The sequence below is a fragment of the Pristiophorus japonicus genome, chromosome 15, assembly GCF_044704955.1.
Source record: "Pristiophorus japonicus isolate sPriJap1 chromosome 15, sPriJap1.hap1, whole genome shotgun sequence".
Classification (NCBI taxonomy): Eukaryota; Metazoa; Chordata; class Chondrichthyes; family Pristiophoridae; genus Pristiophorus; species Pristiophorus japonicus.
In genome coordinates this window covers 111,397,187-111,423,782 of record NC_091991.1, presented here as the reverse complement: position 1 = coordinate 111,423,782, position 26,596 = coordinate 111,397,187, and the positions used below count along the sequence as shown (strand labels likewise).

Genomic DNA, 26,596 nt, shown 5'->3' with positions numbered 1-26,596 from the left:
CCTGGCACTGTCGTGGCCAAAGAGGGGACCAGGGTGTTTCGGGTCAAACTTTCAAATGGACTCATTCACCGGAAACACTTGGACCAAATCAAACTCAGGTTCACAGACTATCCTGAGCAACCCAGCTTGGACCCTATCTTTTTTGATCCCTCAACATAAACACCAGTGGCAACCGGCACCACGGTTGACCACGAAGCAAAACCCATCATCCACAGCAGTCTTGCAGGGCCCAACAAATGATTCAACAACACCAGCTTTCACACCGAGACCACCATCCAGGGCAAGAAGGGCCCAGATCGACTCACATTGTAAATAGTTACACTATTGACTTTGTGGGGTGAGTGTTGTTATATATGTGGACTTGTATTTACTCTGTACAGCCACTAGGGGGCTCATCCCCTGGAGTACTAAGGGATCCCATAATCTCTTGGGAGCACAGGTATTTAAGGAGGCTTCACAGGTTGGAGAGGCACTCTGGAGACCTGCAATAAAAGACTACGGTCACACTTTACTTTGCGCTCACAGTGTTCAGTCTGACTCTTTCTCCATACACAACAGATACGATGATAAGTACTTCAGGGAATCTAAGACAGCCAGAGTGGAATTTTCTCAAATTTGTTTCCCCAATTGGTCTGGGTTTTTATCTGCTTTTTTGCCTCTCCCAGGAGATCGCATGGCTCCGGGTGAGGTGGAGTGTAAAATGTTGCGATACATGGGGCTATCGCAGTTGTGTGGGGTGGATGCTCTTTACCTTTCCGCCATTGTTCATTGTTCATAGGTTTATATGTCACCTTTAGGGCTGCTGACCGAGGTCTGTGTGGTTTTGTCGGCCGGCGCGGACATGATGGGCCGAAATGGCCTCCTTCTGCGCTGTAAATATCTATGTTTCTATGACTGCACTGAAAAAGTACTTCATCGGCTGTGAAGCACTTTGAGACGTCCAGAGGTCTTACTGCAGTTGTACAGGACCTTGGTGAGGTCACACCTTGAATATTGTGTTCAGTTTTGGTCTCCTAATCTGAGGACGGACATTTTTGCTATTGAGGGAGTGCAGCGAAGGTTCACCAGACTGATTCCCGGAATGGCAGGACTGACATATGAAGAAAGACTGGATCGACTAGGCTTATATTCACTGGAATTTAGAAGAATGAGAGGGGATCTCATAGACACATATAAAATTCTGATGGGATTAGACAGGTTAGATGCCGGAAGAATGTTCCCGATGTTGGGGAAGTCCAGAACCAGGGGTCACAGTCTAAGGATAAGGGGTTAGCCATTTAGGACTGAGATGAGGAGAAACTTCTTCACTCAGAGAATTGTGAACCTGTGGAATTCTCTACTGTAGAGAGTTGTTGAGACCAGTTCGTTAGATATATTCAAAAGGAAGTTAGATGTGGCCCTTATGGCTAAAGGGATCAAGGGGTATGGAGAGAAAGCAGGAAAGGGGTACTGAAGTTACATGATCAGCCATGTTCATATTGAATGATGGTGCAGGCTCCAAGGACTGAATGGCCTGCTCCTGCACCTATTTTTTATGTTTCTATGAAAGGCGCTATATAAATGCAAGTATTTCTTTAAGGGCGGGAGGGTATCGAGGCTTTTTGCGGTAGGGAAGGGGCGTGTCTTTCTCCAGGAGAGAGGGGTGTGGCTTTCATGAGGGGTGGGGGGTCTCTGTCCGGGAGGTGGGGGAAATTGGGTGAGGAGCAGGCGATGACGTTGCGCCTATCCCAGGATGCGGCGCGTGGCGAGGAGGAGGGGGCGGGGTTACCGCGCGGCTGGCCACGTCCCCGGGCCACGTCGCCGCCGCCATTTTGACGGGGACGGCAGTCGGAAGGAGGAGCGCTCGGAGCTCGGGTATCGGACGGCTCCGGATCTCTCTCAGTCTCTCACACACTCGACCACACGCACAGGCGCTCGCTCGCCCGCCCTCCCACCATGAATCTCTTTCGGCTGACCGGCGACTTCTCGCATTTGGTGGCCATCATCATCCTGCTGCTGAAGATATGGAAGACCAGGTCGTGCGCCGGTAGGTTCGGCGCCCGGGGTTTTCCGTTGCTATGGGGAGGGTCGCGGGGGCCCGGGGCAAGGCGGGCTGACGGGAGTTCACAAAAATATGTTGAAATTAAATAATACTATAAAAAAGAATTGCATGTATAAAGACTGTGGAAGAGGGGGAGAGCTGGGAGCCGGGGCCTGCAGTTCCCCGGGTCCCTCAGCGGTCCTCCCTCCCTCCAGTCGTGCACAGCTGGATCCCACGCCCCATCCCCCGGTGCACTAAGAACATAAAACATGAGAATTAGAAGCGGGAATCGGCCATTTGGCCACTCGAGCCTGCTCCACCATTCAATATCCTGACCTGGGCCTAAACTCGCCGCTCCCCATAACCCTTGACTCCCTTATCGTCCCAGGTGCACTGCCCCTCTGAGCCCGGCTGACCGACAGTGTCAGGAGTCACTCTCTCTGCCACATTACTGCAAGCAGCTCCATTTTCTGCAGCCGCCGTCCTTTTATTTTTGCCCCGTTGCTGTCACTGTGAATTGTTGCAGCTGAATTTTATTTTAGCAAGGTGTCATTTCTTTGCAAGTTAACTCAAAGTTTCACTTTCTCTGCAAAGTTTGCACTGTGCGCTGTTGGGTTCTGACTTGCCTAATAATATCCGATGCATTCATCGTGGCATGCATAGAGAATTTAACTCTGGGGTTTGCGCTTAAATACAGAATAACTGTTCATGCTCAGCGACTGCTCGAAATGCTTTTGTGCTGTTTAATCCGAGTGTTTTATTTCTGCTCTCTTTCCATTGTGTGTGGCATCAGTTTGCCTGTCCTGCTCTGACGTGGCAGCCGCTTGCTTGTAGGTGTGGTGAGGGAGGGGGAGATTCTCTAACATACGATCTGTGCAAAGGAAAAGCTATGTGAACCTTGAAAGAGAGCATTATTGACTTTGTGCATGTTGGTCAGTATTTCGCACGGCACGCCGATGTTGATTTGGGCATTGTGCGACGATAAGCGACTACAAGACATTTTGTAAATCCTATCCTTTGTTTCTCTTCCCTCCCCCTTTTTATTAGCACTTAAACGCATGCGTATAAAATGCATTCGATTCGCTAATATTTGATGCTGAGGTTTAAGAAATTGTATGGAGGCTTTTCAGTGGTTGAACATCACTCAAAACTGACTGAATTCTTGTGTCCGCTACCTGGCAATTGTGCGAAACCATTCTTGGATTTGACTCTGCACTGCTCTCTGCCTTCATTCAACACTACATTACTTTGTTATCCCTTAAGTTAGGACAGGAAATAAACCAACTAGAGTTCCTGGTCCAGATTGCTATCCAGTAAAGTGTGTTAGAAGGTATACCTGTGTAAACTGATGACTGACATGTGTGCATGTCTCCAGATCAAGATAGTGAAAAATCCATGTATAGTAACTGCTTGCTCTTAAGTGAAGAGCTTGGTTTGGGGCTGTGTATGATTACTGTTGGAGTTTAACTAGCTAAAACTGCAACTGCCATTGCAGTAAGCTTCTCACTACTAATTCAGCTGGGATGATCTGACTGATTCGAGTATTGGTTTGCAGGATTATCTGCAGCTAAGTGGATAGAATCCCAGTCCTCAGTGATGGGTCGACCCACCAGGTTCCATCAATGAGCCAGGCTGAGTGATCACCATTCACAGCACATTGGAGTACATCAGGCTTGGGTATGATTACTGAGTGTGCTACAGAGGATTGATTCTATTCCAATCTCATTGATTGCCAAATCACATTGGGGCCGACTGGACCCTGAAGAAACCCTGCTCACCGTTTCTGCTTTTCCTTCCATTCCCCCCACTGTCTCAGACATTTGCTCTTCAGAGATCTAACATGTGCCACCAGGAACTCTTGAGTTCTACAGTTTGCCACAGTGTGTGCATATAGGTGATATCCTCGAATGACAACACAAACTTAATGTATCCTGGGGTACCCAAGCTTTAGTCTTACTCTGCAATATGTAAATGATTGTGCCAATTGATTTGCCTCCATTTCATGCTATGGATACTAACTAATCTAGCTGTTCTGATTAGGATTGCAACAATGACGACAGCAAAAAGCGCAACCCTTTCCAAACCACCATGACCACAAAAGTAAGCAAGACAAACCACCAGATTAAAAAATAGGCTCCATTAGCCTGGGCTTTGAGGGCCAGATTCTGAAAAGAAGCATCACAATGTGAAGATAACATAAGAATTCGGAGTAGGCCATTTGCCTCCTTGTGCCTGCTATGCCATTCAATGAGATCATGGCTGATCTTTGACTTCAACTCCACTTTCCTGCACTATCCCCATATCCCTTGATTCCCTTAATATCCAAAAATCTATCGATCTCTGCTTTGAATATACTCTGAGCATCCACAGTCCTCGGGCAGAGAATTCCAAACATTCACCACCCTGAATGAAGAAGTTTCTCCATCTCAGTCCTAAATAGCCAGCCCCTAATTCTGAGACTGTGACCCCTGGTTTTAAGAACATAAGAAATAGCAACAGGAGTAGGCCTCTCGAGCCTGCTCCGCCACTCAATAAGATCATGGCTGATCTGATCATGGACTCAGTTCCATTTCCCCGCCCGCTCCCCATAACCCCTTATCCCCTTATTGTTTAAGAAACTGTCTATTTCTAAAATTTATTCAATATCCCAGCTTCCACAGCTCTCTGAGGCAGCGAATTCCACAGCATTACAACTCTCAGAAGAAATTTCTCCTCATCTCTGTTTTAAACGGGCAGCCCCTTACTCTAAGATCATGCCCTCTAGTTCTAGTCTCCCCCATCAGTGGAAACATCCTCTCTGCATTCACCTTGTCAAGCCCTGTAAGAATTTTGTATGTTTCAATGAGATCACCGTTCCTAGTTCTAAACTCGAATATAGGCCTAGTCTGCTCAATCTCTCCTCATACCAATTCCCCCCCATCCCCCATCCTAGGAATCAGTCTGGTGAACCTTCGTTGCAGTCCCTCAATGGCAAGTATATCCTTCCTTAGATAAGGAGACCAAAACTCTACGCAATACTCCAGGTGCGGTCTCACCAGGGCCATTGCTCTTATACTCAAATACTCTTTACTCTTATACTCAAATCCTCTTGTAATAAAGGCCAACATACCATTTGCTTTCTTAATTGCTTGCTGTACCTGCATGTTAACTTTCAGTGATTCGTGTACAAGGAAACCTAGGTCCCTTTGAACACCAACATTTCCCAATCTCTTGCAATTTAAAAAATACTCTGCTTTCTATTTTTCCTATCAATGTGGATAACTTCATTTCTCCATTATATTCCATTTGTCATATTCTTGTCCACTCACTTAGCCTGTCTATATCCCCATGAAGTCTCTTTGCATCCTCCTTACAACTTACATTCTCACCCAGCTTTGTATTAGCAGCAAACTTGGATATATTACATTTGGTCCCCTCATCCAAATCATTGACATAGATTGTGAATAGCTGGGGCCCAAGCACCGATCGTTGCGGCACCCCACTAGTTACAGCCTGCCAACCTGAAAATGACCCGTTTATTCCTACTGTTTTCTATCCGTTAACCAATCCTCAATCCATGCTAGTATATTACTCCCAATTCTATGAGCCCTAATTCAATAACCTCTTGTGTGGCACCTTATCGAATGCCTTCTGAAAATCCATATACACCACATCCACTGGTCCTCCCTTATCTATTTTGAGCGTTACAACCTCAAAAAACCAACAGATTTATCAAACACTATTTCCCTTTCATAAATCCGTGTTGACTCTGCCCAATCCTATTATTTTCTAAAAGCCCTGTTACCACATCCTCAATAATAGATTCTCGCATTTTCCTTACTACTGATGTCGAGCTAAATGGTCTGTAGTTTGCCGATACTCCCAGTCCTAACTTACAATGTCATCCGACATATAATTGTTAGGAAGGGGTGATGGTGGAGAACCTTAACTCACTGCCATTTTGAGGGAGAGTCAGCTTGAGGGGCTGGAAATTGAACTGTGGTTTTGCCAGTTTTAAGTTTAAGCAGAAACTGCTTGTCTTTTTGTATGCCGTAGCTTCATAGTTTCCCCATTGGTTATAGGATGCTGCATCTACTTTCAGCATGGTGAAAGGGCCAATGTAGTTCTGTTTATAATGAGTCACCAGTCTGCATGCCCAAGTCCAATGCAGTGTATCCGCCTTAGTTTTTACCAACTGTTTAATCCATGCCTTTGTACAACGGACTTTGGCAAAGAGATGTGCATCCCCTCAAGGCTTTCTCTCCCTAAGAGGTGCTGAGGGACAGGTTGGAGTAGACCAGATGAGTCTGCCACCAGCGCATCTGCAAAAAGCAGCATCACAATTTGAAGATACTCCCAGTCCTAACTTACAATGTCACCTGACACATAATTGATCAAGGAAGGAGTGAGGTTGGAGAACCTTAACTCACTGTCATTGGAAGGAGAGCCAGATTCGGTATCCCATCCACCCTTGTATGGGCCTTGAAGCTGGAGAACATATCCTGGATAAAATCCACGATTCTGGCTTTCTACTATGTCTTCCAGCTCCGTGAGGCATTGGGATGAAAGTCAAGAGCAAAATGCTGCAGATGCTGGCATCTAAAATAAAAACAGAAAATGCTGGAAATATTCAGCAGGTCAGGCAGCATCTGTGGCGAGAGAAACAGAGTTAACATTTCAGGCCGATAACCCTTCGTCAGAACTGGAAAAAGTTAGAGATGTGGTAGGCTTTTAAGCAAGTGTCGGGAAAGGGGGTAGGGGAGAAAAGAACAAAAGGGAAAGTCTGTGATAGGGTGCAAGGCAGAAGAGATTAAGAGACAAACGGGATGATGGTGCAAGGCAAAAGTAGAAGATAATAGAACAAGTTTAAAAAAACAAAAGATGAGTCTAGATGGGGTGTAAATGGAGATGGCAGAATCAGCAACAGCTGCTGTGGGAAAGAGAAAAAAAATAGGGGCAGAGATTATGGTCTAAAATTGTTGAACTTTATGTTGAGTCCAGAAAGCTGTAAAGTGCCTAAATGGAAGATGAGGTGCTGTTCCTTGAACTTCATTGGAGCAGTGTAAGAGTATGAGGGTGGCGAAGTAGACAACCAGAAGCTCAGGATCTTGCTTACGGACTGAACGGAGGTGTTTTGCAAAATGGTCACCCAATCTGCATTTGGGCTCCTCAATGTAGAGGAGACCACATCGTGAGCAGCGAACACAGTACAGGTGCAGCGTCGGGAACCCGGACTCCCGACCGATCGGTGGCAGGGTAGTCCGGAACCCGTAAAATGTTCCGGAATCTGGGCCCTGTCAACCTCGGGGTCCTGCCGCTGTTCGCCTCACCACCGCTGCCCTTACCTTGGGGCCTCTTCGTCACCCCGCCCGCCAACTTCCTTGGCGGGGCCCCGCCCGCCAACATCCTCGGCGGGGCCGGACAACCCGAACAGCTCCTCGGCGGGAATCTCTTTCCCCCACCCACTTCTGATGTTCCAAAATCTAGAAATACCCGAACCTAGGCTTGGGTGTATCTGGATTTGTGACGTCAGAAAGCAAATCGAAAGCCTGGAATCCGGAGTGGCCTCGGTCCCGAGGGTTCTGGATTTTAGGCGCTGCACCTATATACTAAATTGAAAAACGTACAAGTAAATCGCTGTTTCACATGGAAAGAGTGTTTGGGGCCCTGGAGGTGGGAATGGAGGAGGTAAAAGGCACATGTTGCATCTCCTGCCCTTGCACGGGGAGGTGTCGTGGAAGGGGGTGCTGGGGATTGAGGTGTGGACCAGGGTGTTGTGGAGGGAGCAGTCCCTTTGGAATGCTGAAAGGCGAGGGGAAGATGTTTTTGGTGGTAGGATCATGATAGTGACGGAAATGGCGGAGAATGATCTGTTGAACGTGGAGGCTGTTTGGGTGAAAGGTGAGGACAAGGGGAACCCTGTCGTGGTTCTGGGAGGGAGCGGAAGGGGTGAGAGCAGAAGTGCAGAAAATAGAATGGACACGGTCGAGGGTCATGTCAACCACGTAGAGGGGAATCCTCGGTTGAAGAAAAAGGAAAACCTATCGGAAGCACTATTATAGCAGATGACATTGTCCGAGCAGATGTGACGGTGAAACTGGGAGAATGGAATGGAGTCCTTACAGGAAGCGGGATGGAAGGAAGTTTAGTCGAGGCAGCTGTGGGAGTCAGTGGGCTGTAGTGAATGTTTGTCAGTGGCCTATTCCCAGAAATGGAGACAGAGAAATCGAGGGCAGACATAGCCGACAAGCTCCAACACCGCCAGTGCAGCCTTTGGTTGCCTGAGGAAGCGAGTGTTTGAAAACCAGGACCTCAAATCTGGCACCAAGCTTATGGTCTACAGGGCAGTAGTGATACCCACCCTCCTATATGGCTGAGGCATGGACCATATACAGTAGACACCTCAAAATGCTGGGGAAGTACCACCAGTGCTGTCTCCAAGATCCTGCAAATCCATTGGGAGGATAGTCGTGCCAACATCCCCAGCATTGAAGCGCTGACCACACTCGACCTGCTTCATTGGGCGGGCTACATTGTCCCCATGCCCGACACGACACTCCCAAAGCAAGTGCTCTACTCGGAACTCCTACACGGCAAGCGAGCCCCAGGTGGGCAGAGCAAACGTTTCAAGGGTGCCCTCAAAGCCGCCTCGATAAAGTGCAACACGCCCACCGGCACCTTGGAGTCCCTGGCCAAAGACCGCCCTAAGTGGAGGAGGAGCATCCGAGAGGGCGCTGAGCACCTCGAGTCTCGTCGCAGAGCATGCAGAAAACAAGCGCAGACAACGGAAGGAGCGTGCAACAAACCAGACTTCCCCCTTGCCCTTTCCTTCAACCACTGTCTGTCCCACCTGTGACAGAGACTGTAATTCCCATATTGGACTGTATAGTAACCTGAGAACTGAGTGGAAGCAAGTCTTCCTCGATTTCGAGGGACTGCCTATGATATGATTGAATGTTTGTCTCCATTTCTGGGGATAGGCCGCTGACAGTCGAGGAAGGGAAGAGTAGGAGATAGACCATGTGGAGGTGAGGGAAAGGTGGAAATTGGATAATAGGATGAAAGTCTTCTGGAAACAATGAAAGTAATGCGCAGTTCCCTTGAACTGTAGAATGCTCCACATAAAGCATGCAAATTGTCAAAAATCAGCCCGCTTCAATGCATCATATAACTATCCGACAATAGAGAGATCTCGGGCATCATTATTGTAATGTTGCACACCATCCTTTCGTCCCCTAGCAATGCTGTTTTCTATGAGAAGCAAATATGTCTCTTTTTGTGCACATCAAGGTTAGGGATTGTAACTCTTCGGATTTCAGGCAGCCACTGTCTGCTTTAAACTCCGCCAGCTCCAGAGTAAAGTGCTTTCTATTTTACCCCAAAATGTGCATTACTTTTAGTTATCTAGTGGCATTAAAGATACTGAATATTTGCAGTTCTGAAATGTTAGTGTCCACCTAAATCTCTGAATTACTACCTGAGCCACGAGCAAATTTGCATAGGGTAAATAAGATCAGAGTTAAACACGTGGCTCAAAGACAGGTGTGGGAGAAATGGGTTGGTTTTGGTTCATGGGACACTGGCATCAGTACTGGGCTAAGAGGGAGCTGTTCCATTATGACAGGCTCCACTTAAACCGTGCTGGGACTGGGTTTTTGGCGAATCGAATAACTAGGGCTGTAGAGAGGGCTTTAAACGAATTAGTGTGGGGAGGGTTCAGGTGAGCAGAAATTTGAGAAGGCAGTAGAGCAGGTTAGCACTGGGGGAAATAAAAACAAGAGCGTGCCAGGAAGGGACAGAATGTACATAAGTATCAAAGTCAGGTCAAAGCAGGAAAAAAATTGGTTTTTAAAAAAAACATTTAAAAGCTCTATCTGAATGCACACATCATTTGGAACAAAATAGATGAGTTGACGGCACAAATCGATACAAATGGGTATGATCTGATAGCCATTACAGAGATGTGGCTGCAAGGATACCAAGGCTGGGAACTAAGTATTCAGAGATATTTGACAATTCGGAAGAGACAGAAAGGAAAAGGAGGTGGGGTAACTCTGTTAATAAAGGATGAGATCAGTGAGTTAGTGAAAAATGATATTGGCTCAGAAGATCCAAGATGTTGAATCAATTTGGGTGAAGATAGGAATAATAAGGGGGAAAAGTCGCTGGTGGGCATAATCTAACAGTAGCTACGGAGTATAAATCAAGAAATGGAGGCTTGTAAAAAAGGAACGGCAATAATCATGGGCGATTTTAACCTTCATATTGATTGGACAAAGCAAATTGGCCAGGATAGCCTTGAGGAAGAGTTCATAGTGTATCCGGGATAGTTTCCTTGAACAGTACATTGCGGAACCAACCAGGGAGCAGGCTATCTTAGATCTGGTACTATATAATGAGCCAGGATTAATAAATGATCTAGTAAAGGCTCCTCTAGGAATGAGTGACCATAGCATGATTGAATTTCAAATTCAGTTGGAGGGTGAGAAAGTTGGAACTCAAACCAGTGTCCCCAGCTTAAATAAAGGAGACTAAAAAGGTATGAAGGCAGAGTTGGCTAAAGTGGACTGGGAAAATAAGTGTGGGATGGTTGATGAGCAGTGGCAGACATTTAAGGAGAGATTTTATAAAACAACAAAAATATATCCCAATGAGAAGAAAAGACAGAGGGGATAACCACCCGTGACTAAGGAAATAAGGGATGATATCAAATTGAAAACAAGAGCATACGGTGTGGGAGGCCAGAGGATTGGGAAACTTAAAAGCCAGCAAAGAACGACTGGGGGGGGGGGGGGGGGGGGGGGGAAAGAGCTAGCACAAAATATAAAAACAGATAGTAAAAATTTCTACAAGTACATAAAAAGGAAAACAGTGGCTAAAGAAAATGTTGGTCCCTCAGAGGATGAGAGTGGGGCATTAATAATGGGGAACAGGGAAATGGCAGAAACGTTGAACAAATATTTTGTCTCGGTCTTCACAGTAGAAGACATTTAAAAACATCCCAATAGTAAGAAAGAAGTAGTAGTAGTACTCGGTAAAATAATGGGACTAAAGGTGGACAAATCTGCTGGATATGATGGCTTGCATCGAGGGTCTTAAAAGCACTGGCTGCAAAGATAGTGGATGTATTGGTTGTAATCTACCAAAATTCCCCGGATTCTGCAGAGGTCCCAGCGGTTTGGAAAGCCGCAAATGTAATGCCCCTATTTTTTAAAAAAAAAGAGGCAGACAAAAAGCAGGAAACTATACATCAGTTAGCCTAACATCTTGTCGTTGGAAAAATGCTGCAGTCCATTATTAAGGAAGCAATAGTGGGACATTTGGAAAAGCATGATTCAATCAAGCAGAGTCAATATGGTTTTATGAAGGGGAAATCGTGTTTGACAAATTTGCTGGAGTTCTTTGAGGATGTAACAAGCAGGATGGATAAGGGGGAACCAGTGGATGTGGTGTATTTGGATTTCCAGAAGGCATTCGATAAGGTGCCACATAAAAGGTTACTGCACAAGATAAAAGTTCACGGGGTTGGGGGTAATATATTAGCATAGATAACTAACAGAAAACAGAGAGTCGGGATAAATGGATCATTTTCCGGTTGGCAAACAGTAACTAGTGGGGTGCCGCAGGGATTGGTGCTGGGGCCTCAACTATTTACAATCTATCAATCTATATTAACTTGGATGAAGGGATGTAATGTAGCCAAGTTTGCTGATACAAAGATGGGTGGGAAAGCAATTGTGAGGAGGACACAGAATCTGCAAAGGGATATAGACAGGCTAAGTGAGTGGGCAAAAAATTGGCAGATGGAGTATAATATGGGAAAAATAGAAAAGCAAATTGTAATTTAAATTGAGAAAAATTACAAAGTGCTGCAGTACAGAGGGACCTGGGGATCCTTGTGCATGAAACACAAAAAGTTAGCATGCAGGTAATCAGGAAGGCAAATGAATGTTGGCCTTTATTGCAAGAGGGTTGGAGTATAAAAGCAGAGAAGTCCTGCTGCAACTGTAATGGTGAGGCCTCACTTAGTGTACTGCATACAGTTTTGGTCTACGTATTTAAGGAAGGATATACTTGCATTGGAGGCTGTTCAGAGAAGGTTCACTAGGTTGATTCTGGAGAAGAGGGGGCTGATTTATGAAGTAGATTGGGCCTATACTCATTCAGAAGAATGAGAGGTGATCTTATCGAAACATAGGATAATGAGGGGGCTAGACAAGGTGGATGCAGAGAGGATATTTCCACTCGGGAAACTAAAATAGGGGACATAGTCTCAGAGTAAGGCGTTGCCCATTTAAAACTGAGATGAGGAGGAGTTTCTTCTCTCGGGTTGTAAATCTGTGGAATTCTCTGCCCCAGAAGACTGTGGAGGCTGGGTCAATGAATATATTTAAGGTGGAGATAGGTAGGTTTTTGAGTGATAAGTGAATCAAGGATTATGGGGAGCGGGCAAGGAAGTGGAGCTGAGTCCGTGATCAGATCAGCCATGATCTTATTAAATGGTGGAGCAGGCTCGAGGGGCCAAATGCCCTACTCCTGCTATTTATTATGTTATGTAAAAGGTATCAGTTTGTCACCTGACTACAAATTTCTTTTGTCTCTAACCATTGTGCAGAGCAAAGCTAACCATTGTGCTATATGGTTCACAATTGAAGTACCTCTTAATGAGTTCTGCAAACAATGAATTTGGATGGCAAGAATGTCCTGTCTAATTGAATAGGAAAGTTCTGGCTCTCCTCTGCAGTGGCTTATGTATTTCACGCTTAAAACTGGCTGTGAAAATGTAAAGCAAGTGCCCAGTTCCTAAACATAATCTTATAATTTAAAGACATGGTTCGGATTGGGACTGAAATTCCACATTAATTGTAATCATGTCCCTCCATTTTTAATTAGTCTATTCAGTTTATAATAAATTATGTACTTTGCATTTAGCAGTTGGCTCAAAGCACTAAATTTTGTTTGACAGGAAACGGAAAGAGGGGATATAGTCTTATGGTTTAATGGCCTTCCAAGGACTATTCTCCGAGCCATGGAGCTGCATTGTTGGGGATCATGGTCGATCTGAATTGCAGATTCCTTCATTGCACCCTGAAATTCACTGTCATTTGATATGTGACTTTCCCAGCGTCTGGACCTCCTGCTTGTTCCTCAAAGAGCTGTCAATAACTTACTCCTTCTTTACCTCATTTTTAAACATGTTGGTATTGTGTTTTTGTTCCACACACAACCAGTAGTTAATGACAGTGTGGATTCCAGTTGGAAAATATAAACAAGGTACGATTTCACTGCCATGAGCTGTTCACGCAATCGAGGTTAGACACTCTGCTTGGGAATGTCCAAAATGGCAGGTGTTAGTGGAATGACAGTGTTGCTGCTCCATGTGTAACTGTTTTATTAGAAACATTGTATTTTTATTAGAAACATTGTATCACCTGTATTTGTCAAATTCAACAAATCACTAGAATTGTACTTCTGCCCCGATATCAAACAGTCCATTGACTCCTTTAAGAACCTTTACACTGTACTCGACTGGAGTTTTCCTTGCACCTGGTGTGATGCAAGTTGAGTTAAACATACAATTCTGCGTAGGACCTTTGGGAAGAGGGCGGGGTGGCTTCCTGCTGTGCAAAGTTAGACAGGTTTAGATGACGTGTAGCATAAGACTAATACAGGTATGGAAACAAAGTTCTGGCAATTAACTTCTAGTTCTACAAAGTATGATGTCACTCGACCTAACATGTTGAGATTTCTACAGGTACATTTAAGTGCCATCTTTAGCGTTGCTGCAGAGCAGTTCCGGACTCAATACGGTTTGGTTTCGGGTCCAAACTGCAGATCTGGATTGTTGTCTAAATACTGTTTTCTGCGGTATGGGTTCCAAAATGCAAAGTTCAACAGGGCTGGGGAGGGAAAAATTGTTCCCCAATTGGATATGCAGCCTGAACATTATTTGCAAAATGTTTAATTGTGACCATTGCCCAAGTTGGTTTGCACAATTACAATGTTAAAGCGTAGCATCAGTAATGTGATTTGTTCTGTACTGTTCCGTACCGATGTTCAAAATAAGCCAAGTGACAATTTGACAGGAGTTTGTTCATCAAATTCTTGTGAAGTGACTAAGATGCAGTGGCTGTATGCTGGAGGGAGCATTTTTCATGGCAGTGGGTTTGGAGTAAGTTATGGCTGTGCTTTGTTACTTTTGAATTGCTGTTTGAGTTGTCTTACCATAACTGTTTGTAGATAGACTTAAGGCATTACTGTTGGTCATTAAACTTTCACAGTGTCAGCTTTGGCTCAGTGGCAGCACACTCATCTGAGTTGGAAAGTTGTGGGTTCAAGCCCCATTCCAGAGACCAGAGCACCGGGGAGCGCTGCACTGTCGGATGTGCCATCTTTCGGATAGGATGTTAACACCAATGCCCCATCTGCCCCCTCAGGTGGATGTAAAAGATACTATTCCGAAGAGGAGCAGGGGCGTTTTCCCCGGTGTCCTGGCCAATATTTATCCCTCAACCAACATCACTACAACAGATTCTCTGGTCATTATCTCATTGTTGTTTGTGGGAGCGTGTTGTGTTCAAATTGGCGGCTGCATTTCCCTACATTACAACAGTAACTACACGTCAAAGTATCTTGGCATTTTTTTATTTGTTCATGATGTGGGTGTCGCTGGCAAGGCCAGCATTTATTGGCCATCCCTAATTGCCCTTGAAAAGCTGGTGGTGAGCCACCTTCTTGAACCGTTACAGTCCGTGTGGTGAAGGTACTCCCACAGTGCTGTTGGGGAGGGACTTCCTGGATTTTGACCCAGTGACGATGAAGGAATGGCCGATATATTTCCAAGTCAGGATGGTGTGTGACTTGGGAGGGGAACTTGCAGATGTTCCCATGTGCCTGCTGCCCTTGTCCTTCTAGGTGGTAGAGATCACAGGTTTAGGAGATGCTGCCGAAGAAGCCTTGGCAAGTTGCTGCAGTGCATCTTGTAGATGGTACACACTGCAGCCACGGCGTGCCGGTGGTGGAGGAGAGTGAATGTTGAAGGTGGTGGATGGGGTGCCAATCCAGTGGGCTGCTTTGTCATGGATGGTGTTGAGCTTCTTGTGTTGTTGGAGCTGCCCTCATCCAGGCAAATGTAGAGTTGAAGTGCTTCAGGATGTCCTGAAGTTGTGAAATGTGCTATGTGAATGCTTTCTCTTTTTTTTTCCTCGTTTTCTTTCTTTGGGGTTGGTTAAAGTGTCAATTTCTGTGATTCATTCCTTTAATTTGAGAGTTGGGTTAGGTGCTGATCAAAACACGACACTTAAATGCTGGTTAATGACTCCCTCAAATATTTAGATATTTGCACCTTTTTTCCAGTCGACATTAGTTTCCTGATAAACCTGTGGCAATGAAGTGACAGAATATAGTCTGAATTTAGCTCATTCTAATGTGAGAAGAAATAACGCAAGGAAAACTTAATGAAAGCTGACTTCCTTCTCAAACAGAGTGCAAGTGGGATGATGAAAAAGTAATTTCAAAGAGCATAGGAATAACTGCTAGCTACTGGGACTTCAGCTTGACTGGGCAATCAATGCTTGTGTGTTAGTATCTCTGCACAATTCTAAGTCTCTGCTTCTGATGCCTGCCAGTGTCAAATCTATGTAACGCGTCCTCTTGTTACAGTTGCCTCTAACTGTACCGTATTGGACTTCAAAAAAAAATCAATAAAACGATTGTCTCGGATTGTCAGTGAGGGGGACTTGAAATTGGTTTGTGGGGGGAGCCAAAAAAAGGAGAGGGGGGAGAATCACTAAATATCTCTGGTGGTGAGCAAGCCAAATAAGGATCCTTATAAATTAATCTTGGTCCAGTTCTTTATTTAAATCTTGTGCATACATTGCAGAATAAAGAACCAAAGCATTGCAACTTGTGTCGTTCTCTTATCCTATGATAGGTATTTTCAACATATTTAGCATTTCTCCCACCCACCCCCCAGTTTTAAAAGAAAGTTTAGCATGGAGCATATTTTTGTGTGAAATTACTTGAAGCTGTCGCAGTGAAGGCAGCCACATTGTGAATCCTGTACTAAAGTTTAACTTTATTATGATGGATTTCACTTTCCATGTCTGGGGATGGTTATTTTAATGCTGTTTTTTTTTTACACGTACACGCGGGGGCACGCACGGGGGCACAGACCACTGTTCAGCGATTCTGGTTGCAGTGTGAGAGCTTATGAAATGACCCACAACATTTGTGCCTAGTTGTATGAAATCACAAAGCAGTCTTTGTCTTGTTTCACTGGTGTGGCTTTCAAATCATATGGGTTTCCAACTACATATATTGATTGCTTGCAAAATACAGATGTTGGGCATTGCAGTGCAGTTGAAGAAAGATACAGAACAGAAATCACTCCTGAAATAAGAAGCCACTCTTTTCGTAGAAATGCAGTTCTCTTGAATGTTTATACCCATCTGGGAGCTAGCAAATATGCCCGCTGCAGATTTTATTTTGAGGAGAGTTTATTTTCTGGATAGCTGACAAGTGCTGTTCCAGATACGTGCTACGTTCACTTCTTCCTCAGGTGAAGTTCTAATAATCTTGAATTCTGTTTAAGCGTGCACAGAGCTTTATTTAAAACGTTGTCTACGATTGGTTAACCCCGGGGAAGTAGCTTCAGTTTTTTCAGTTATTTTTGTCATTGTACATTGGTCTACAGTGTGTTCTAATGCAGTTTTTTTTCATTGTATATACTATATTTATCTTTAAATCTCCTGTACTCCGACATGCAGGGTTTGCCAAAGTCTGTAATCTGCTCCTGGCTTTAAAAAAAAGTCAAACCAATGCCTTTGGAACTGCAGGCAGTAGGTACGTTTCTATTTGTGTGTGCACGCGCATTGCCTGCTCCCAGGCTGCCATCAATCCCCCTGTAGCTGGCTGCAAGGAGACCATAATCTCCCACTGACTCAGCTCAGGAACTCAGCCACTTGGCTCTGAGCATCGGTGTTCTATGACAGTCCACCTTTGGACCTTTGGCATTTTAATGTTTTGCATAACCCCGTGACCAGTCTAAAAATGGATTGTCTTATGTATCAAATTCTCTCTTAGAATAAAAAAATGACCACTGCTTTTAGATTCATTTTTGCTGGTTTCCCCCCCCCCCCCCCCCTAAACTCCCTTTCTCTCCTGAAGGTGCTAGGTATGGTTCCATAAACCAGACAGGTGGCAGATAAAATTCAGTGTAGAGAAATGCAAAATCCAGAAAGGGTCCATTGCTTAAATAGAAAGAAAATGTGAATGGAAAATGAAAGATCTTGGGAGTCCTGATTGACAATGAATTGAAGCTATTGCAACAGTGTTCCGTGGCAGTAAGCAAAGCAGATGTTGGGATGTATTAAAGGGTAAATATTGAACCGATATAGTGAGAATCTCGCCACTGTGTGCATTTAGAATGCTATGTACAGTTCTGGTCGTTCCAGTACAAGTATATTGTGGCTGCTGAAAGGATATTGAAATGAGCAAGCAGAATGATTAAGAGGATGGAACGATTGGATTATGAGGAGCAATAATCTGCGGAAACATTGTTTGTGAGCGAGTGGTAAATTTATGGAACAGGCTCCCGAGGGAGACGGTGGAAGCAGATATTTTCATTCAATTAAATAGATTTCTTTCAGAAACAATTTTGCGATAGTGTGTGAGTAATTTGAGACATGACGTAGTTAAGTGTAGCATGCTTGGGAGGAACGGGTATCATTGGATCTATGGTTTCCACCACTAGCGGTTTCACTGACTCACATTTGGGCCTGTTGTAGACCAATTGATGAGATTGATTGCCATGATTAGTCAACAACTCCTTTATTGTACATTGCGACTACTGTGATGGTAGAAGGCGAAGTAGATGGACCGTGTCAGTTTTAAACTAGCAATTCTGATCCCAGTATTCAGTGCAATATAGGACATTTTGGACAGCAGGTCTTGCAAGGTCAACTGGCAAACTGATTCAGTAGGAATCCCTATTTATACAAAGTTGCGATCCTGAGAAAGCAACCCTTAAAGAGCATTTCATAATCTATGCATACATTTATTTTATTTCCGTCGTTTTGTCAAGATGAAACTCTAAGAAGTAGCATTTGAAATTTTTTTGGAGTGCATTTTTGCGTCCTGTTTTTAAGTTGATGTTTTTTCCTTAGGTATCTCTGGGAAGAGTCAGATTCTGTTTGCAATGGTCTTTGTCACTCGATACTTGGATCTGTTCACGATTTTCATCTCTTTCTACAACAGTTCCATGAAGGTAAGTTTAAGGCAGTGGACCAAATGATGGTTCATATATTTCCAGGAGCCCAATATCTAGAATTACCCATCTGCAATGTTGTAGAGTGGAGTTCTTTATACAGATTTTCATCATCTCATTCCCCCTCCCCCCCGCAAAAGAATATTGTGTATACTGTCCATGTCCTGATTTGGGTGTCCATCTCATTCCACTCAACCACTGAGCCCAGAAAACTCATTTATTTGTGCTTGTATTATACGCTGTCTTTTCCTGTTCAAATTTCATGATCCCGAAGTTTCAGATGTGTTTTTTTCCTTTAAGAGTTATCTGTTTTAGATAAATCCTAAACTACACCTGCTGTGATGGCAGCTTGGGATATATGTATATGGCTAAGACCATGGATTTAACCTTTATGTGCCTCCTCCCCTATTTACCTGTGTGGCTCTCAAAAATAAAAGTTTGGAAACCCCTGTCCGAATTGATAAATTTGTACCAAAAGTAAATTGAATTGCAAGTTTGAAAGCTGCAGAGACAGCTGTATTGAGTTTGGTTTTATAATATCAGTGCGCTTTCTGAATTCTTGTTAAAAGAAGAATTAAAACTGCCAATGTTCGTAAGCTTTTGTGCATACAACGTAAACTTTCACAACCACTTTAATTTGCTTGTTGTAGACCAGGATTTTTACTATTGATCCATTGTTGGTATTGATCCCTGGCTTATTTTTTAAACAGATTATCTACATTGTCTGCTCCATTACCACAGTCTACCTGATCTACTTTAAGTTTAAGGCCACCTATGATGGAAACCATGATACGTTCCGTGTGGAATTTCTGGTCGTCCCTGTAGGTGGATTGTCTTTCCTGGTCAATCATGACTTCTCTCTGATGGAGGTAAATACTTTTTAACTTGAATTCAGGTGATTTCTAAGCTGTTTCTGAAAACATTGTTAACTTCTGTTTTTAAGCTAAAATCAATTGAATTCAGGCAGTTGGGATTTTGTTTGTCCTCTGTTTTCTGCTCCAATTGTCTCCACATATCTATCCCAACTGAGGAGTTGGATTGGAAGGTTCTGTCGATATTCTATCGTAGAGGCCTTAGAATCATAAAATTATTACAGCACAGAAGGAGGCCATTCGGCCTGTTGAGCCCATGTCTGCTCTCTGCAAGAGCACTTCAGCTAGTTCCTTTCCCTGTAGCCCTGCAATTTTTTTTCCTTCGGGTACTTATCCAATTCCCTTTTGAAAGCCACGATTGAGTCTATCTCCAACACCTTTCAGGCAGATGTATAAAAGCAGCTCAGAGGAAATAAGATTTTTGTTTTTCCTCCTCGTTAGTAAGCTCCGAGCCTCTGCTTGACTTCTCTCTCTGATAGTGCAGCCCATAGTGTGGTGTAGAGGAGCTAGCATTGCTTTTAAGCTACTACCCCTTTCTTGAGGCACCACCTAATATCAGACTCGAGTGCTGATTTAAGTCTGTTCGTGCAGGTCCTCTGTCCTAACACTTAATCAGCAAGTGATATGTGGTACAGAATACCATAAGCAAGGGACAGTAGTGTCCTTTCGGGACTTAGCTGGTCTGGCCTATACGTGACTCCAGTCCCACGCCAATGTGGTTAGCGTTTAACTGCCCTCTGAAGTGGCCTAGCAAGCCATTGAGTTGCATCAAGCCACTACACAAAAAAAGGCTCACCACCAGCTTTTCAAGGTAACTAGGGATGGGCAATAAATGCCGACCTTGCCAGCGACACAAGCTTCCCTTCCCTGAAGGACCCACTTGATTTTTAAAGACAACTTTTTGTTGCCAGTTGACAAATGGAGCTGTTCCTTTGGGACGGGCTTCACTTGATCAGGCTGGGACCAGTGTCCTGGCGAATCGAATAACTAGGGCTGTAGGTAGGGCAATAGTGCAGTGTAGCAATAGGGGTAATGATAACCAGGGTGTGACAGCAAGGGACAGTGTATACACAAGAGTGCGTCAGAAAGTGGGGTCAGTAGGGAAAAAGGTAAAAAGACAAAATTAAAAGCTCTATCTGAATGCAGGCAGCATTGTAACGAGATAGATGAGTTGACGGCACAAATAGAAATAAATGGGTATGATCTGATAGCCATTACAGAGACTTGGTTGTAAGATGGCCAAGGCTGGGAACTGAATATTCAGGGGTATTTGCCATTTTTGAAGAATAGGCATAAAGGAAAAGGAGGTGGGGTATCTGTTAATAAAGGATGAGATCAGTGCAGTAGTGAGAAATTACATTGGCTCAGAAGATCAAGATGTAGAATCAGTTTGGGTAGAGATAAGAAATAATAAGGGAAAGAAGTCACTGATGGGAGTGGTCTACAGGCCCCCTAACAGTAGCTACACTGTAGGACAGTATAAATCAAGAAATAATGGAGGCTTGTAAGAAAGGTATGGCAATAATCATGGCTGATTTTACTTTATTGATTGGACAAATCAAATTGGCAAAGGTAGCCTTGAGGAAGAGTTCATTGACTGTATGCAGGATGGTTTCTTAGAACAATACATTGTGGAACCAACCAGAAAGCAGACTATTTTAGATCTGGTAATATATAATGAGTCTGGATTAATTAATCTTGTAGTGAAGGATCCTCTTGGGACGTGTGATGATAGCATGGTAGAATTTCAAATTCAGTTTGAAGGTGAGAAAGCTAGGTCTCAAACTAGTGTCCTGAACTTAAATAAAGTCAATTACAAAGGTATGAAGGCAGAGTTGGCTAAAGTGAATAGATTAAAGAGTAAGAAAGTAGATAAGCAGTGGCAAACATTTAAGGCAATATTTCATAACTCTCAGCAAAGATGCATTCCAGTGAGAAAGACAGACTCTTAAGAGAAGGATGAACCATCCGTGGCTAATTAAGGAAGTAAAGGATGGTATTAAATTGAATTTGGAAGCATAGTTTCAGAATAAGATGTTGCCCATTTAAAACGGAAATGAGGAAGAATTTCTTATGAAGGTCGTGAATCTTTGGAATTCTCTATCCCAGAGAGCTGTGGAAACTGGGTCATTGTCTATCTCCACCTTAAATATATTCAGAGTTTTTTGAATGATGAGGGAATCAAGGGTTCTGGGGAGAGGGCAGGGAAGTGGAGTTGAGTCCAAGATCAGATCAGCCATGATCTTATTGAATGGCGGAGCAGGCTCGAGGGGTCAAATGGCCTACTCCTGCTCCTTATTATGTTTGTTCTTCTAAAACTGTACCTGCCTTGTATCCCGATAAAGATGTCTGATTTCAGAGTCTTGCTCTTCAGTTAGAATACTATTTATAGAATCATAGAATAGTACAACAAAGAAAGGAGGTCAATCGGCCCATCGAATCTGCGCCAGTTCTTTCGAAGAGCAATCCAATTAGTCCCATTCCCCTGCTCTTTCCCCAATTCCCTGTGATTTTTTTTCTCCAAGTATTTGTCCAATTTCCTTTTGAAGGCTACTTGTGAATCTATCCACCACCCTATCAACACTCAGCATTTTAATGCACCTTTTATGCTCCTTCAATGTCTGAACTTCAAAAATAAAGCCATTTTCCCAGTACAGGTCATAGTTTATAGAGTTTCGGTAAAGCCTTTAGGATTTCTTTTGGCAGAAGTAAGTTAATATTTTTGGACTATTGCCCACCATTGTCATCTGGCTTTATAATTTGTGAAATTCCAATGTTTACCTGCTGTTCAGCTGATCTCCAATGGTGAAGTACGGTGAGTATGCAATAATGATTGGGATGGTGACTGATTGCAGTGAGGGATTTTTGGAGGGAGGGGGATGTGGGAGGAAGAGACTTGTTGAATTTATTGGACTTTCTATGCATCGCAGGATGGAACATTTAGAACCAAACTTATTTTTTTAAAGTAAACTTAGTGTCGCATTCTTTGTTTTTAATACTGAAATGTGCAACGTGAGATTGAATTAAGTCAAAGCAGTTGGATGATGAAAGTGTATAAACTCTGTTTGCTGGAAAACAATTGTAGCCGGAATGAGGTTAAAAGCAAAAATCTGATCGAAACTATCTCTTCCAGATCCTGTGGACATTCTCGATTTACTTGGAGTCAGTTGCAATCCTGCCCCAGCTCTTCATGATCAGTAAGACGGGTGAAGCAGAGACCATCACGACTCATTACCTTTTCTTTCTCGGCATGTATCGTGCCTTGTACCTTATCAACTGGATCTGGCGCTATTACTTTGAGGGTTTCTTTGACCTCATTGCTATTGTAGCTGGCGTGGTTCAGACTGTCCTCTACTGCGACTTTTTCTATTTGTATGTCACAAAAGGTGAGGAATCGACGGTTTGCATTTTACTCATAGAATCATAGAAATTTCTTCTTGGGCGGTCCCTCGAATCGAGAATGACTTGCTTCCACACCAAAAAGGGATGTGTTTAATGAGTTCACAGGCGTTTCAATGAAGGACCTAATATTCCAGATCCTGAACTGCATATTGAAAGGTGGAAGATGCCTGTGTGTGGATTTTTTTTAACGTGTGGTGGCTGTTGCACACCAGCCACCACACGGGCTTGACAGAACTTGGTCTTGGTCCAGTGGCAAGGGTTAACCAAGACGACTGGAGACCTGCTCTCCTGGGCCCCGATCACATCACTTTTCAATCTCTCGGCCGCTCCTGTTCCCCAACCTCGCCGCTCCTGCTGTACTTCCTACTCTCCAATCACCAATCTGGGTTATGGTGACATCCAAACCAGTTGCTCTTTTCACTGCCGTCGCTCTCCTGCACCAGCTTGCGCTGTACGTTGAAGTGGTATGTTGCCACGCTGTCCAGGGGCCGCTCGCCGCGCGTCATTTATGCCCTCGACCTGCCGCTGGTGTTTCCTCGCAGGTCGGGGCCACCACGCTGTCCTGGGGTCGCTCGCCTTTTATGTGCTTACTCAGCTGCTCTCACCTGGAGTCAGCATGTCCTATTTACAGCACAGAAGGAGACCATTTCAGCCCATCGTGTCCGTGCCGGCCAACAAAGTGCTATCCAGCCTAATCCCACTTTCCAGCTCTTGGTCCGTAGCCCTGTAGGATACGGCACTTCAGGTGCACATCCAGGTACTTTTTAAATGTGGTGAGGGTTTCTGCCACTATCACACTTTCAGGCAATAAGTTCCAGACCCCCACCACCCTCAAATCCCCTCTAAACCTCCTACCAATTACTTTAGATCTATGCCCCCTGTTTATTGACCCCCTCTGCTAAGGGAAATAGGTCTGTCCTATCCACTCTAGGCCTCATAATTTTAAGGTCGCCCCTCAGCCTCATCTGTTCCAAAGAAAACAAACCCAGCCTATCCGATCTTTCCTCATCGCTAAAATTCTCCAGTCCAGGCAACTTCCTCGTAAATCTCCTCTGTACCCTCTCTAGTACAATCACATCTTTCCAGAATTGTGGTGACCAGAACTGCACGCAGTACTCTAGCTGTGGCCTAACTGGTGTTTTATACATAACCTCCCTGTTCTTGTATACTATGTAGAAATGTCTCCTAAGCAGTTAAAGAAAATGAGGGTTGGGAGGGTGTGAGAGGGTGCTAGCAAAAACCCCATGATGTACATTTTTTGTAGTTTACAACTTTGTATCTACTGTGCCCCCGAGCTATTCACACTGCCAGATGCATCTTAATAGTATTCCATTTGCGATTATCTGCAAAAGACAGTCATTACTCATCAAGATTACAATAGCTGTGATCATTTTACAATTCATGCACTTGCAAAAATGCACCAACTAATTGTTTTACAAATTTGATACGTTGAAAGCATCATTTGCAATTATGCAGAACCACATTAACCAGAAAGCTGAGACAGATCACAGCCAAATGGGTATGTTTAGGATGGTGTAAGAAGCAGAATAGAATATCCTCTGTTGCCAATGCGTAACTTTATCTATCCTTAGAGTTTTGGGCTGGGGTTTTAAAAAGTTACCTTAATGTTGCATGTTGTGACAGAAATGTTAATTTCATTGGCTTGGGGAGAGTGAAAAGTGTAAACCCAAGTTTAATCAGCAGCTAGTTCAAGCCCCACACCTAGGATGGCATTCCAGTGCAACACTGAGGAAGTCTTGCATAGGCAGTGGTGGCATCATTCCAATGAGATGTTAACCCAAGGGTTGGTTTGGTGATGCTTCAGGCTGATGTTTGAGATACTGTAGCACTATTCAAAGGAGGGAGTTTTCCTTGTGCCGTGGTCACTATTCCTCCCTCAGCCAATGCTCAGCTGTCTGATTTTGCTGAGTGCTTTATAGTTGTTGCAATGGCATCAATTATTCCACATTGAAGTAATTCATTTCATGTGAAGTGGTTTGGGATATTTGAGGTTCTATACAAGTGCAAGTGTTTTTTTTTTTACAAATGTCTCTATTAAAATAAGAAACTTTCGAGTGGGTCTTTTATTGACTTTCTCTCCAAATGTTCTCCCTTTAGTTCTCAAAGGAAAGAAGCTGAGTTTACCAGCTTAAGTGCCAAAGATCATCTGAACATCTGTCGTTGGTCGTATCCAGACAGACGAAGCATTACCACACAACAGAAAACTTACCAAGAGTGTAAGATGCCTGAGACAGAGAGCAAGGAACACACTAAGAATTGCATTTAAACTTAATGTCAACAGCTGTTCTGTAGTATAATGGACCACAAACATCAGTTTTCTGTTTTATGCATCTTGCCTTTTTTTATTACAATGTAAAAATATATTTTCTACAAAGAAATATATACTGAAAGGATGAATTATTTGCAGTGGTTTAAAAAAAGCTTGGCAGCTTAGATTGGAAATGCTGAATTTATTTCCTGTTGAGCTGTTTGCAAAGATTAGGTGCAAATTGTTTAAAACTAATTTTGAAAATTACTGACCCAGTTAATTTACTTGTAACACGGTATCTGACATAAAACTGTCCTGTATTTTTCAACCACTTGCTGTATTTATTTGAACTTGCCAAATTTTTTGAACCTAATTCATTCTTTCCCCCCTCTCACCAAAACACTAGAATTGTCTTGAGGCTGATATGATGCAATATGCCTTGTTGTCTCGCAGACAGGGTTTCCTTCATTCAATCAGTGGTTAAACCACCTTCAGATGGAATGCATGTGTTCTGTCCCTTTGACATATGTAGAACACGAAGAATAAAGATCACAGAAATCTAACTACATTAGATGTGCATATTACTGACTGGAAAGTGGTTTGGACAGTGTAATGTTAAGTATTCAAGGGACCATATGACTTTGAGTTTAATCTTGGGATTTTTTTTTTGTTGAACAAATCACTTTCAGAATCGTTGGCCTCAGCTACCACTCTTATTTCTTTTGAAACATTAGGAGGTTTATCTTGTAGTGTTTTTTTTACACTGAGCTGTTGCATGATATCTTGTGATACTGCCCCAATAAACGTTTTATGGAAAACGGTTCTGCTTGTGTGTTCTAGCATGTCACTTGTGTGCTTTTCATAATGTAGTTTTCATAGTGAGGTGCTACTCTAAAATGTTTTCTTTGAATAAGCAGTGGTTTTGAGACCCCCCCCCTCCCCGGTCACCCATGTACATGGAAGGCTGCAAGTATTGGAATACCTTCAATTATTGATGGGCAAGTGGTCCTGACTTTGTGCCCACTCCTACCGTCAAGACTGTTGTCTACCCAAAGGAAAGCATTGCGAATGCAGAATAGCTTCAATATACAGCGATACAAATTGTATGTTAATGAACCAATTAAAATACTGAGATCGAATGACTGCAGACCTGCAAGATCCAGGGATCCTATTTTGAAAGCATATGAACTTGATTTTTATCACTTGACTATATTCTTGCTTTGAGAAAAGTCAATTAATTTCCTTGTCCCATTTCCTTGTGCCCGTTTTGGGGGTTGACTAATCTAGGCCAGCTACTTTTTTAGTACAACCTGAGATGAGAGAAAACAAGGTCACGTTTATAAGTGTTCTCTTGTGCAATGCACTGACTGATTTCTGACTGCACATCAGATTTGACGAAATTATTGCTTTGCTGTCAGATCATGTGCATAGTGTCAGAAGTGAAGCAACCTTGGTAATACAGCGTCTCTACGTCTATTAAGGGCCCTCAGAACAAAACTATTGTAAAGTGGGATCTGCTTGCATTGTGTTTGATAAAAGCATATCTGAAGTTTAGGAATTTTGATACTGAAAACACAATGCAGATGCTTCAACAGATGGCAGCTGCATGCTTTTTTTTAAACCCTCTTGCACATGATTTCTCTGATCGAGAAAATGTTTTTTCTTACAATGAGCTGCAATATCACTTAATGGAAAAAGATTTTTTAAATAAAAAATTTACTAAGAGCGTTACATTTATTTTATAAATAGTATTAAACCTCAAATTTTCTTTTCTGCCTATTTTCTCG

General features: G+C 43.4%; 1 protein-coding gene across 1 annotated transcript; it reads left to right on the top strand.

The window, feature by feature from the left end:
- Positions 1 to 1,765: 1,765 nt before the first annotated feature.
- On the top strand, positions 1,766 to 25,632 carry kdelr2b (KDEL endoplasmic reticulum protein retention receptor 2b). The gene is made up of 5 exons (XM_070900787.1): positions 1,766 to 2,026; positions 18,166 to 18,266; positions 18,977 to 19,135; positions 22,272 to 22,524; positions 24,659 to 25,632. Exons 1-5 carry the CDS (start codon positions 1,936 to 1,938, stop codon positions 24,691 to 24,693), a joined length of 639 nt encoding a protein of 212 aa, XP_070756888.1. The 5' UTR covers positions 1,766 to 1,935; the 3' UTR covers positions 24,694 to 25,632.
- The last annotated feature ends 964 nt before the right edge of the window (positions 25,633 to 26,596 follow it).

Excerpts from the sequence above, each read along its gene's own strand:
- kdelr2b (XM_070900787.1), top strand. The coding sequence starts at position 1,936 with ATGAATCTCTTTCGGCTGACCGGCGACTTCTCGCATTTGGTGGCCATC. Across the intron at positions 19,136-22,271 it reads ATGACTTCTCTCTGATGGAG|ATCCTGTGGACATTCTCGAT; the intron begins GTAAATACTTTT and ends TATCTCTTCCAG. Across the intron at positions 22,525-24,658 it reads CTATTTGTATGTCACAAAAG|TTCTCAAAGGAAAGAAGCTG; the intron begins GTGAGGAATCGA and ends TTCTCCCTTTAG.